At 47.2% G+C, this 12,871-nt stretch overlaps 1 protein-coding gene across 1 annotated transcript in view; it reads right to left on the reverse strand.

Annotated features, from left to right (window-relative positions):
• Positions 1 to 6,545: 6,545 nt before the first annotated feature.
• The window catches only part of LOC121835613 (leucine-rich repeat and immunoglobulin-like domain-containing nogo receptor-interacting protein 1), a 64,584-nt gene continuing 58,258 nt past the window's right edge, over positions 6,546 to 12,871 (reverse strand). The window contains exon 3 of the mRNA XM_042290045.1: positions 6,546 to 7,072. Coding sequence (XP_042145979.1) covers positions 6,546 to 7,072 — 527 coding nt within the window. The remainder of the gene's footprint in view (positions 7,073 to 12,871) is intronic.

Raw genomic sequence — 12,871 nt, forward strand, 5'->3', positions numbered from 1 at the left:
CTGCAGGTAAAAACGACACAAACTTTAAGGGGTCTCGATACATCGTTCTTACATCATTATTCAAAGTTTCGTTTCTTTTTTTCACATTTGTTTCGGTCATATAAAATTTACCGAATATACTATCGTCTCTGTGATCAGGTACAGCTTACTACTTTTGCTTAGCGTCGAGCCAAACCCCTTTCTCCTTAAAAAAAAGTATAAACGTTAAAGAACGAGAGACGATCGAGAGCTCAATATTTGCTGGAGTTGTACTTTTCATTTTTGAGTAACGAGCGAACGGTATCGATCAGCACTCGCCAGATTCGTCGAGAATTAATCAACAAGAACGACGAGCTTCGCCACGCGCAAGATGGAAGCTCCGAACTGAGGGAGAGAGAGAGATGTTCTACGCTAGAAAGGCGTCCTCGGATCGATGCTTGAGCGGCTGACCCCCTCGATTCATTGACCGCAGTCGCCGAAGAAAGCGGCCGTCAAACAGGAAGCATCTTGGACCTGAGCACCGTGTCGGCATTGTGTGCCGCCGACAGGTCACATTAGCCCGGGGCCACGCTCCAATGTGACGATGGGGCTTCTCTCGAGTGGTCGTTGCTCACGACGAGGAGGCAGCAGAAAAAGACCTCTTTAAGGAGTCGCGTGCTTCTGGATTCGGCTACTCACGTGACAACGCTTATTTTTGTCTTATTTCTTTGCCTTTGCTTGCAAATATGTCAAAGGCACATTGACTTTATTTATATATATATATTTTTTTTTTTTTTAATTTTGGCCGATTCGTGTTTTGTTAATATAAAGCCCGCTAATATGAATTCTCAGCTCTATGGATAAAGTACCGGAGAACGAATTGGCCTTATATGTAGATTGTTGTCTCCTTATCTTGTTAAACTCCCATCATGAGCGATGTTTTCAGGAAACGAAGATGTCCGTCAACGCCCTGTTCCCACTAAATAGAAAAACGGCTTTGCTTATCTGCTGAGAAAAAAAAATGTATTCGTTTTGGCCAGGACTGTCCAAACAAGCTTCTGTCGATCATGTCCCTTATCCACAGGCAGGATATTTTGAGGTCAGTTGACCACGCTAAACTCCAAGAACGATTTTTAACGACGTAAATCGGACGTCTCTGGAAGCCGAGTTTCGAGTTTAAGGTCCCGTCGTGGGACTTTTCGCTCTGCGAGTTAACTGTCTCAGAAATGTTCAAAGTCTTTTCTGGATCAGTTAGCGCGAGAACAAGCTATCGCGTCCTCTGTCGCCGGTATTGTACCGCCAATATTGGTCCAGGTGCCTAGCTTGGCGTTGTTCACCGCGTGCGCTCTGCTTCGGCTAGAGTTCGGTGATTTCCATCCCGTATGTTTGGTCAAAAAGGAATAAATCTGGACTACCCGGCTACGCATTGGATGCGTCGGAGCGCGAAACAAACAACAACAACAACAGAGTCATTGTGCCGATCCGTGAGCTACATTTCGTGACTGCGCTTTGAAACAGAAACGGAAGGCATCCAATCAAAATCTGAAGCACACGACGCTACGTAACGCATGGGAACACTTTCTTGGTTCGTAGTATTTTAAATATAAAAAAAAGGCTGTCGCCGCATCAACGGCCCAGTCTAAAAGAATTGACTGTTGGGATAAGAAGGGTTAGGTTTTCATATATTTTATTTCGAATTCAGTCGCAATGGCGGAGGCATTATAGAGGCGGGAGAGTAGACTCATCAGTTTGTCAGAATCATAAAAATAGGGAATCTGCAGGACATTATATACAAAACGTAATCTAGCAAACGTATAGTCGGAACATTTCATTGGGTAACTACACCACCACCTTTGTAGTCGACTACAGGGTGACACAATGAAAAGCAGCATTTTGCATTACGTGACCCGTTCCCAGGGCCCAATCACGGGCGCATCTGGTCCAGTCGAGAGGCCTGTAACAATGAACTGATTTAGGCAAATAGTCGGACCCGATTACAACGAAAACAAATGCCCAATCGTTTGCTGTACACTGTGGCGTGCCGTTGACCATGTGCTGATCGAACGTTGTTTGAAATGTTTATAGTCAGTTTTGTTATTTTTATACGTGGTCTGTTCGGGAGTCTGTTCGGGAGTTCACACACTTTTTCTCCAGCGAGGACCAATACATTTATCCAAGCTATGAAAACGGGTGCTTTCATACCTTGGATGAAAGAGTGACACAGGCATGGAACTCCGTAAATCGGTTAAGACATGAATTCCTATATTTACTAGTCCGTAGCATTAGTTCTGCAACTTTGTGCCACGAATTGTGTAACTGAACTCTTCTATATTAATAAACGACACATGGCTCATTCGGTTGGCCTGCACCAGCCGGCAGCGGTGCAAAAAAGTGCAAGAAAATGCATAATTCTGGTTGTGTTTTCAGATAGGTTGCACTCGTAAATCGAATAAGGCGGTATGCACCAAGTGCAGCTGGCGCAGGAGATGCGCGGAAATCGAAAGAGCCCACAGTCATGAAAATGTATTACGAGATAAAATTTCACAGCGACACTGCGCCTGCCTTTTCACGGTATTCACCGTATGCTCCCATTCACAGCGCACACTGCACATTTAGATCAATGCCTTTCGTGTTTTGGACTCATTATCGTTAAGCTCACTCCTTTGGTTGCAGTAATTTTGTGAACGAGTGCTTTGGAAAGGGTAAATGCTATAGATATTGATTTTAAAGTGTTGTGCACGGAAACCAAACTGGAGTATGCCTCACAGAGTTGTGTGGGGGTAGTCGAGTATCATACATATGTACACCTCAATATGATGGACGTCAAAATAGAATGCTTTGAACGAAGACAGCAAAATACTCTACATGTGTGGTGCACGGTGAATATTATTCCGGAACGGTGCCTCATTTCTACAGAATGTCAAGAATCGCCACGGCATCGGCAAGGGCGGCCGCAGTCCTTTCCTCAAAAATTGGGAGCTTGAGCAGTCTCGTTTTTGTACTATTGCGGGGGTATCAGCTAAATATTTGTTAAATTTCTCGGAAATATTTAAAACGCGTATTTATCGGGTGAAAGGGTTGGCTCCTTTGCTGACACCTGGTTGGGCATGTATGTCACACTGCTATAATGATTAAATGAGAAATGAAAACCAGTTACTATATAGAGCGGTAATTATTTCGCTTGAGAAAAATATACGGTAGTTCATCGTGTCATAAAATACCACTCAAAAAAGAGTCGTTTAGGATGATACGTCCAGCACACATTCAAGGCAGTCGAATAAAAACTGCAATCAGCAACACTAAAACAATCGGTAGACTTCAGATATTCCAGATTTCCAGACAGGCACCACCGGGAAGCATTTTTGTACGAAGTGTGTCATTTTCTCGCGAATGCGTGACGGCGTTGGAGCAGTATGGGATATTTCTTACCAAAGTGCAAAAATGATCAGCTGAAGCTCCCTCGTAATTGTTGTGCAGGTGCAAAAAGTACACTTAGTGAGAGCGACTGGGGCCGCTCGACGAATCTCGCAACAGTACGTGGGTCTAGAACACCATGCTAAGGGTCACTTAGAAAACACTGAAACATGCGCACATTTCTTAAATACAGTCCCAATTCAAGGCAAAATGAGTCATTACTGGTCCTTCGTACTATCGCTTAAACAGATTCGCAGTCCTAAATTGTATCACACCTATTTTTTCGCCCAGCTAATAATGGGAAATTTACGAATTTTGTTTCTTTGTAAAGGAAACTTATCACAAAATAAAGGCGAAATATGAAGTATTAATTTTGCAGTTTGATGACACGGGCAAACGCTGCCAAGCAAGGGTTCAATAGCACAAAACAAAACCCCGCGAATTACGTTGAAAGAGTCTTATAGAGTCACTCACAGAACAAGAATCGTGTAACCACTCTAAAAAAAGTTTGTGCGTCTACTTTCACGCACAGAACTCGGAGAACCAATCAGCGCAACTTACGGAGTCAGCTCAGCGAATGATGATGCCGAAACCTATGCTTAGACCAAAAAACGCAGTCTGAGTTGTGACATTAAGCAATGCAAGCGTGACGTTTTGCATGGCTTAATGTCACAACTCAGAGTGCGTTGTGACATTCACCATTTTTGACGATGCTTTCTTTTTACTAAAAAGGGTCAAGGTTATCCGCCAAGTAGTTAAGATGGGCCATTTATACCCAACACTGAAAGTTCATTTTACGTTGTTTCTTTCATATACTAAAGCTTTCAAGACATACAAAGGACAAAGGCAGTCGAGGTTGGGGGGGGGGGGGGGGGGGGGGGAAGATCTTCCAACGGAACATCCAGGAATATTCAAACCGGGAGCCGACGTTTCGGTAAGCTAATTAGTAGCTTAATATCCACAGCCACTGGAAGGTTTCCAAGTTTCTTTTTTTTAACTTAATGAGAAGTTTTTATGTTCGATATTTTATGCTATATATATCAGACATTTCCCTTGGCCTAGCCTTTACACCACTCTTACCTGTATGAGTTGTGACCGAGATGAGAGACTTCAGAACACACTCGAAACTATTGTGATCGATGCAGTGAAAATGTCCTTGCTGCGCTCAGACGAGGCATATTAAGGTAAAAATAGAGCCTCATATTTTATAAGAAAGGTGTTGGAGAAACAAGCGCTTTGAAAGATGGGCACTACCAGAGATACGGTACAAATATAATGGTTGACTCTCATACGCTGACCCGACGTGGTTGAAAATTTGTCCCTTATAAATTTCCGAGAACGTGATGTAACAGAGGACACTATATACAAGGTCAAATATACAGTGTGTGGCGCGGTGAGGACGTGCACAACATTCCTGACTTCTCGTATCTTACTCATACACTATAGTAATGAGCAAAAATCGCCGCCAAAAATTGAGGCCCTGAAGAGAATTTACTATGCTGTTTTTTTGTTGTTTTTTTTGTGTCAGACCTCCTAATGAAAAATAAAAGCGCGGGAAAGACGGGATTCGGGTGTTCCCGTTAACTGTGCCACACTCCGTGCATCAGATCTCACTGCTCCACGCACAGTACGCACTCACACTTTAATTACGTCACGATGAACACTCAAATAAAAACCATACACGTGATAAAGGAAATGGGCCACGAAAACTTTGTGTCATAGCTACTACGACTGCAGCATTTGCGGGGTGTGGTCTTTTTTTGTGTGTGTGTTGGCAAATTTAATATTGGCCGACCATGACTTGCGGTTGCATCTTACCGGGCGAAATAGTTATTTTTTTTATAGCAGCTTCCACTTAAGGCCTGTTCAGACATACGACCCAGTGCCAATGGACCTTTTCCGAGAAGTGTTCTGCGCACTCGCGAGCGCCCGATGCCAAGCGGCGGAAGTCGGAACGAAAAATCGAGGAAATTCGGCAGGAGGCTGTATATTAGCGAGTAGAACACGTAACTGCAGCATATATATAATTGTGTTACACAAAAAAAGAACGTCGACGGAAAAGACAACACGACGTTTGGGTGGACGCCACGGATTCCCCTCTTTAAAGCCGCGCTGGGCCGGCTGGGCACGCGCAGCTGCTCAGAAAGCGAATGGGTAGTGTAGCCTCCATAATCGATTGGTAGCGCAGGTGGGTCACTTCCTCGATTTTTAGTTTGTGCAGCCACCACCTAATGCCGTCGGTATGTGGAAAAGGTCCATTCAGCGCAATAACCACAGCTCTAACTCAGCGGTGTAGACCAACTCCACTTTCTGACGTCACGTCACTGCGGTGGCGCTGCCCTGCTGTTGGTACTGCGCATGCGTAGATGCTTCGCCTCAGGTGAATGTGGTTTCTGCGCAGGCTCAGTGCCCACACCCGATGTGGGCAAACACGGCCTTGTTTGTAAACGCGACGTTGGTGGATAGACACAGCGCAGACCTTGCCTCAGCGTCGAAGCACCGCCGATTTCGGTCTTATCTCAGCCCTGAGGTGCATGCACTAGCCTGCAAATAAAATATCTTTTGCGGGAAGGCCTGAACGTCTAATGATAGTTGGGCGCCGCACCACTGTTGCACGAAGCGAGCCGTCAACTATTTCATATTGCAAATTCGGTCGTCCGGCTCAAGATTGAGCTACTACGTGACCACCCAGGGTCGTAGCCAGGGGGATGAGGGCTAGGGGAGGGGGGGGGGGGCTTTTGCGGTTTCAGCCCCCCCCCCCCCCTCCTAAACTCCTAAATCCAGCCGACACTATAATATATACGTGCATTTTGAGGCCCCCTCCATCTCTCCTCACCCCAAGTCATGGACGTCCCAGACACCTCAGCCGCCGCTGTAAAAAATTCCTGGCCACGCCACTGTGATCAACAACTTTGATGCAAAACTGTAAATTAGCGCGATACCCTCATTGTACAGCTCCGTATATCTGACGCTTGATCTGGCTTGCTTGGCTGGAGGCTGGGATAGTTAAATCGTGTGGCACAAAAGGCAATCAGTCATCCATTCGCTAATCGTAGAAAACTGAGATCGCCGCCTTCCAACTAATCCGATCTCCTTATCACTCAGATGTCTCACTCGTCGAAGACAAATAATTTTTTTTTAACGAAACGACCACTATCCAGCTACTTCATAGATCACCTACACGTAGACAGTGTCGTGGAGAACGCAACCAGTCCCAAAAGTTGGAGTGTGTGAAGTGCAAACGCCACACGAGGCGCACTCCCGTTGCTCTTCCGAGACCTAAAAGTATGTTTGCGCAGCGCCTTCTGCTGGCTGAGCACCACTTCCACGTTGTTGTCCATCGACTGCGCGTTTCGGCCGCGTTCATTTTTGGTCACCGCGTCAGGAACGTTCGAAATGGCGCCTTCGTCGACGATCTTGTTTCCCTCGTCGTCGTCGCCGCGCCGTCCCTTGTCTTCGACTGACGGACGACGCGGCGGAACCTTGCCACGCGATGCCGTGCCGAAGCTGGGTTTCGCATAGTCCTCGGTGCAGCCCAGCTGACTCGCACTGAGTCGGGACACCTTGCTGCTGCTCAGGTTGCCCTGGGCTTCAAAGTCGCACTTGACGTGTCGCAGCTCGCGCCGGAACTTGTCGCTCCTGGTGGCATTTTCCAGGTGCAAGACCCAGGCGAGGCGGCAGTCGCAGCTGAACTTGTTGCCTGGGATGCGGAGGGAGAGGAAGAGTCTGGATCAGTCAGGTTATTCGACAAGTGAGCAGGCTGTTTTGTGAGAAAAAACTGTCATCAACAGGTGATGAAATCTACCGTGTTTCAATTTACTTAGCGGAATCGGCAACAGCGAGTGTTGAGCACTGCTGGAGCTCTAAATTGAACACTCGGCGAGAAAGTGCGCGAGATCGCTGACAGCCGCGAATTACCAGCGCCGCGCTGCGATTGGCCATCGCGAGGGTCAAGCTTTAGCTGCAGCTTATTGCGGCGGTTCGAGAGTGCAGCTCAGACCCCTGGACTACTTGCAAAAGTGGTTGCTCGACCAACGCCGAGGAAGAGAGACACCTGAACAGACGCAAACCCAGCAGTCCTAAACAGGGTTGTGAAAGTTACTTCAAAAATGTACCTAACATACAGTTACAGTTACTCATACGTCCACACCTAGGTACTCGCTTAAAAATATACCCAGGCACAACTACAGTTACTTTCAAGATACTTTATTTACTTTCCTCAGATTTGTAAGAATATACTGGAAGTAAAGCTGTTTATATAAGAATACAAACAAAAACGAGTTTGATAAATTAGCTTTATAGGTGTCAATGCGATGCCCACATCGAAGTTGAGTCCTCACGTGCCTTATCCCCCCGCTCGAATTGGTTCTCCAAGGCCACAGCTTCCACTGTTTACCATGTCACGCCGAAACCGCTGAAACTCGCTTGTTGACTTTCTTTCCTTCAGAACCGATGCTGACGTCGACGGGCCCAGAAGACGTCGGCCACATGAAGAAAGGCATGAGTCGAGTGCATATGCACCTAACCTTCGCGACGACAAGCAGAAAACTTCAAGCTTGTTTTTTTTTTTCTGTCGTCAGTCGGAAGAAAACTAAGTTTCTTTTCTTTTTCCTTCGGAACGTTTTCAGTATTGATAAACGCAAAATTTGATTCCGATTTATTGAGCGGAAATTGTATTATATACGCGACGTTACATTGCTTTACGATTGTTATTTTATTTTATTTTCAATTGCATTTTATATTGTTCTCATCGCAAAAGAGAGCCACCACCAGGACACACAAGCAACAGACACTGCGCACATCTTTCAAGTTATCTCCTCTCTTGGAAAGCTGTCAGAGGAGCTTCAAACACGTAATGAAATCGATTTCGGTTTGAGTAGAACGAATTAGATTGCTATTTTCCCTGAACGGAGTTCCTAAGCGATTCGACAAATTTGTGTCGCTAGAAGGGCATCGCTCATCCACCGTTCGCTAAAATGAACACCGAGCTCGCTAAGGTGTCGTTCCATGAAAAATCGTTCGCTAAAACGTGGTTCGATCAAGTCTACCTCTCAGCTCGCATCCAACTCAACGTTTATCACGGCACATAGTAGTGCGTTAATAGTTCAAGATTCATAGATTCTACCATTTTGACCAAGTGGATGGAAAAGAACCTGTAAAAAGTAACTTAACTTAGCTACAAGTTACTGGATAATGCACTTAAGATACAGATACCGATACTGAGAATGAAGACACCAAGGTTTGTAAAACGTAAGTACCTAGATACCTATTTCCAGTTACTTATACTTAGGTACTTTACAACCCTCGTGTTTTTGTCAGTAGCCCTAAAGGCTGGACTCGAGGGAGCGAATATGTGACGAACGACCGACGAACTTTCTCCCGAAGGCACGTTCGCTATGCGCGCGACGCAACTGAGCAACACCTCCTAGAAGACAAGGCCATAGCGCTCTGAGAGGTTACGTCACAATGGCGGAGGAAGGAAGTCCATGGCGCAACTACGTGAGGATACGCTATCGACGTGAAAAAAAAATGATCCTTGACAAGCGGCGCGGTGGTGTTCGTTCATGCGCGTTTATCCGACATTAATATACGTTTTAAAGGAGCAGTCTTGTACAATTTATAATATATATAATATAAACGTAATATACAACGCGCTACCAAGGTTGAGAGTACCAAATTTATATTTATGAATATCCCCGTAACCGCGGGACTACGTGCAGTTCCGCAGCACCTCACACTTTTCGAAAGGACCGGCTGCGATGCTGCCGATGCCACATGGCTCCGATTCTAGTAAATTTACGTTGTGTGTGAGCTGCTGACTGTCTGAAAAGGAACGCTGAGACATCTCAGAAGGGAAGGAAACCGAAAAGAAATCCAGTCATTGTCGCAGGGAGCGCACACCAGCAAGAGATGGGTCGACAACGTTAAGCCTTTAGTCGCCGCTGCTCTCGTGTGTGGTACTTTTGAGACTTGTTTCCCGTCGTATTTCTGTCATCACCGTAGTCTCGGGTAGTTTTTTTTTTGTTTTTTTTTTTTCGCTTGATGCTACGGCATTTACGTGGATTCGTGAAACAAGTCCTGCTACGGTTTGAGTGACGTGTGACAACTAGTCAACGAAGGCTCTGGTCGACTAATCGATAGACCTCTCTCTCGACAAAGAGAGGCTTCTTGGAGTTCGTGTTCAAATGTGTTCGTCACGGATATTGTGGGACGTATGGATGCGATCGACAGGTGAGAAACAACTTATTTACGGGCTTTCTTCGTCATGTAGGACGCAAGTAAAATGCTGCAGTCGTTTTTTTAATCGCATGATAGATTGCAATTTTGTTCTTTGTCGTTATTCGTATGCAGTTGCGTCGACATTTGTAAATATGCGCGGTAACCTAGTTTTCACTGGAAGGTGAAAAACAAGTTTGTGTGATTATTGAAAGTGCGTTGTTTGTGGTTCTGTGTTTATTTATATTAAGGTTATTGTATTGCCTTTACCGCGATTATACTAGAATCTTAACTATTAAGGTAATAGTATTATTATATACAAAATAAGTTATGTTTTGTTCTAAGACAGGTTGAGCCCATAGGGAGAGGTAAATTAGTAGACTAAGTAGTACGTCTAGTACCCCTGCCACAAGGAAAAGTTAATATATTTTCATTCAGTCATATAGGATTTAATCAGCTCGCGGTCTTGAATGATTATACGAGCACCGCAAGCGGATTTGTCGACCCCATAATGTCATTCGATCGAAATTACATTAATTTTGCCATGTGGCCGGGGTATGATGCAAGAATTTAGTGACTGCACGCGATAACGTCGCTTACATGATTGTGAGAAACACTTGTCTTGCCTTGTCCGGGTTGACTACGTCTACCTGATTTTTAACTGTTCTGCTTTGCTGTTTCCAAATCACTGCGTGTCTCGCCATTTTGTCGAAGTATTTCTGTATAAAATATGCATTCCTACAACAACAATTGCATGACTCAATGTTTTCGACTTAAAACAATAACATTTTTCTATAGACGTCTTATACGCATACCTCGTGCCATTTCGTACCGATTATTTACCGGTGTAATATTTTGCTCGTGTAATAAAATGTTTTCTATACCCGTTGTTATGTGCAGCTTTCATTTTAGCTAGTATGACACGCGTATGTGACTAAAAACGCGTTACGACGGTCGATCCACGCGCGTTGCCTTCGCTTCGACGCGCGCCCCCGATGGCCTTCCTTTGCGACGTCACGAGAAGAGCGCTACGGCCTTGTCTTCTAGGAGGTGTTGAACTGAGCCACTGTTCTTGTGCCGCGCTCATGGCGCGTTCACACTGAAAACGGATCCCCGACCGCAAAGCGAATTTGCGCGTTCTCAACCGTAAAGCGGCTGATGTAGAGCGGTTGAGGCGCGTTTTTGCCTACCGCTTCGAAACCAGTTTCTCCCAACCGCTTTCGCGAACTGCGAAGCGGTAACCAATCGCAACGCGACGCTAACGTGACGTCGGTTGCTTTCGAAACAAGATGGCATCTGTCGCTGTAGTGTAGCAGATAAATCAACGTAGAAACGTGATATTCACGTCTGTCACTTGGATCTCTCGCGAAAGTAATTTACTCGTAATCTTAACGGGCTTCGCTCCGGTGATTTGTTTCGGGTAAGCTGGCTTGTTTATTATTCGGGGTGCCAAAGCTCGTCTCTGCGCCGCCTTGTCAGTATTTGCCCGTATAGAACATCAGACCCCGCACCCAATCGACCGAAATGACCGCTTTTGTACTGCGGGCATCTTCTAGCTCCGATTCCCTCATACCCCGTTCCCGGATGAATATGACACTGCAAAACTTCGCTCTCGGCAAAAGGGTTTATTCACTCACTCATTGCCTTGGGGGGGGGGGGGGGGGGGGGGGGTTTCGGGATCGGGGGACGGTCAACAGCGAGGCCGGGGGGAAGTCCGCTGCCCAAGCAGCTTCTCCAAGTCCCAGCGGTGGTCGTCCACACCGCGTCATGGGGACGTCGTCGTCCAGGGTCGCTGTCCGGCCCGTTTGTCGAGTCCGCCACTCAACGTAGTGCCCGCACAATCCCCGCGCCTGCGTCCGTCTCCCGCCAAATCCCGCGCCAGCGTCTTCGTCTCCTTGTCACCGCTGCACCATCCTTCGTGTCCCGCCGTTCGAGAGCGCTGCCGTCCAAGAGAAGCTTCCTTTGTCCGGCTTCCCCTTTTCGAGCCTTGGGTCCTTTCTTCTGGGAAGCCAGTCCCGTGACGTCAGACGGCTTAGAGGAGTGGTCCAGAAGGACCATGTGCTGCGCGAGGCCATGGCCGGTCCCCCGAGGCATGACGCATGACGGAGGCATCGAGTGCGAGTTGCCGGAAATTGGGGTCCGGAGGTTCGGCGCGGGGGAGGGCAGCCAGATCTCCACAGTACCCACTAACACAGTCGCGTGAACGATTGAAAGCTTTCGACACCGTGCAGGACCACCACGAAGGCCGATAGAGATGTCGTGAGCCCAACTGCGTATCGAACACCCTACAGCGGAGCTGGCAAGGTACCAGAGCTACCTCAACTTGTAACGTTTCGAGTACCCAAAATAATAAGGGGATTCTATTCAATAAATGAAGTGTAGATACGTGACGATGCACAGATAATCCAAACGGCGTTCATTTGAGCTTAACGTTAAATAAACAGCAGACTCGATCGACGTGCGAGTGACGAGAGCAGAGTCCGCTGCCAGCGAAGCCACGACCGGCTAGCAGCGAACACATTCTCCCGCTCCACGGTCCGCCAGAGACGCTCGCTACTCCCAAAATGATAAGAACGAACAACGAGGGGGGAAAGCTGGCCCTCTGTCCCGAAACCAAGGTGAGCTATTCATGCGGGTCGGGTCCACACTGAAGAAAGGGTCGGGGGCATCCTCTTCTGAGTCACCAATGTGCGCCTGGCTGGATTTTGCTTGTGTGTCGACGTGGGGCCCAAATGGCGCCCAACCGTGGTATGCTACCCACTCGAAGGAATTTCACGGGGCTTGGTTTCTTCTTTCGGTAAGCCTTTTTCATATTCCCCGTGTTTCCTATCGTTGTTTCGTGCTTCCGTCACGTCCACGTTTGTTGTATTGGCGTGTTTGTGACCGTGTCTTTGTGAACGCGGCAATCGTTTTGCGCGCTTGTGTTGGGTTTTTGGGGGCGTTTCTTTTTTTTGTGCTTGCAGGAATGCTTGCAGGACGCAGCGCCCGGATGAAAGTCTTGTCCGGTACGTTCGGGTCATGCAAGAGCTTTTCAAGAGGGCGGACCCGAAGTTACCGGAATCGGACAGAGTAGCTCGGGTCAGAAGACTGTGTCACCCCAGGTACCATGGCTACCTGATCAACCGCACCTTTGAGACCCTTGAAGAGCTAGCCCGGGGCGCCCGCCTCATCGAGGAAGCTCTTCATGCCGAGCGGAACTACGTGCCGCCGCCACCAGCCAAGTACGCGCTCGAGCCGGCATGCGCATGGCGGGGCCCCGAGGCCTCCACGCAAGTGGACTGTC

The sequence above is a fragment of the Ixodes scapularis genome, unplaced genomic scaffold (assembly GCF_016920785.2).
Source record: "Ixodes scapularis isolate PalLabHiFi unplaced genomic scaffold, ASM1692078v2 PGA_scaffold15__6_contigs__length_5221840, whole genome shotgun sequence".
NCBI classification, from domain to species: Eukaryota; Metazoa; Arthropoda; class Arachnida; order Ixodida; family Ixodidae; genus Ixodes; species Ixodes scapularis.